Source organism: Austrofundulus limnaeus, unplaced genomic scaffold, assembly GCF_001266775.1.
Source record: "Austrofundulus limnaeus strain Quisiro unplaced genomic scaffold, Austrofundulus_limnaeus-1.0 Scaffold115, whole genome shotgun sequence".
NCBI classification, from domain to species: domain Eukaryota; kingdom Metazoa; phylum Chordata; class Actinopteri; order Cyprinodontiformes; family Rivulidae; genus Austrofundulus; species Austrofundulus limnaeus.
The window spans coordinates 400,958-402,324 of NW_013952517.1; the positions used below are offsets into that span (position 1 = coordinate 400,958).

Consider the following 1,367-nt stretch of genomic DNA (forward strand, 5'->3'; position numbering starts at 1 on the left):
TAGTTGGCTGTGGCACCATCTTAGTTAGGGTTGAGTCCAAAAAGAAATCAGTAATGTTGTGCATCTATTAATTAGTTTCTGAAATTTGCCTAGTGTTTTTTTTTTTAATTATTTTATTATAAGGTATCTTTTTTCATTTTGGATGACTTGCTTGTATGTGGGATTTTTGATTTTTAGATGGCTTAATTCTTATGTATGTATTATTTTTGTCACTTTGGATGACTTACCAAATGGTCATCAACAATCAGACCAATAAGCTGGGGATTTGTAGCCACCTGTTTTTTGTTCCTGATAAGTTAGTTCCGCTCATACTCATTTTTTTAACTAATCAGTTTTAAAGTTTACCATTATTGCCGTTATCAAAAATAACTCTTCCCAGCTACTTCCTTATATTTGTGAGCCAGTTTGCTTTTAGTTCTGCATTCATCATGATCACATCTTGTTTTTTTAATTGAGACCTAATATAAAATAATACTGCTGAATTAGCAATGCAGCCTTACTGTGCTCCTCTTTTAGTGTAGTTATAAACAGCATCATTTGATGCATTAGTTCTCTTTCRGCTACCACCACTTTCTTCTAAACCAGAAATTTTTGTGTCATATGTGTCCTCCTCCAAACTACTCCATGAAACTTATTGTAGACCAGTGCAGTGGGTTTGTRGATCTCGTTTCTAACTTTCTTGGCAGAATTGATGGAGATAAACATCTCCACTACCTGGCAACAAGACAGGTCATCTGTAGCTTCTCAGTTTTTATGATCTCATGCCATAAACTTATAGTATTTGGTGTTTTTGTCATTTTGGATAACCTCCTAGTATCATCATTTGTTTTATTAAATCAACTTCCCTCTTAGGCTTTTCCTTTACAGCACTATCTGTGACAAAATGTCATACATTACTCTCTGTGTGTGTTTCAGATGTATATCCAAACCACCACATTGACAATCTCTCTGAGTCTGTCGGCCTCTGTTTCTCTGGGAATGCTCTACATGCCTAAGGTGTACATCATTCTCTTCCACCCAGAGCAGAATGTCCCCAAACGAAAACGCAGCTTCAAGGTAAGTCTGACTCCTATTKGTTATGACGTTACTATTGTACGTGCTGTAACACTGATTTGAGTGCAAATATCAATATGAATGAACAATAATTCGAAGTGTGTGTGATAAAATTGCACACTCGCTCACTCAAAAGTGTTCTGGCAAGCACTCAACTCCCTACCTCTTCACAACTCAAGTTGTACGTWAAWGAACCACATRACCATCCAATCAAAGCATTACATTATTTTGTGTCGGTTTGGATATTATTTGCAGATGTTCAGGTTCATTTCTCAAGAGTGCTGAGTAGAATTTGATCTACAAATAATATCAAA

At 35.9% G+C, this 1,367-nt stretch overlaps 1 protein-coding gene across 6 annotated transcripts in view; it reads left to right on the forward strand.

Moving 5' to 3' along the window:
- The window catches only part of grm8a (glutamate receptor, metabotropic 8a), a 244,391-nt gene that overhangs the window by 237,504 nt on the left and 5,520 nt on the right, over positions 1-1,367 (forward strand). For all 6 annotated transcript variants that reach the window (XM_014014473.1, XM_014014468.1, XM_014014470.1 and 3 more), the window contains 1 exon segment: positions 916-1,056. In XM_014014473.1, coding sequence (XP_013869927.1) covers positions 916-1,056 — 141 coding nt within the window.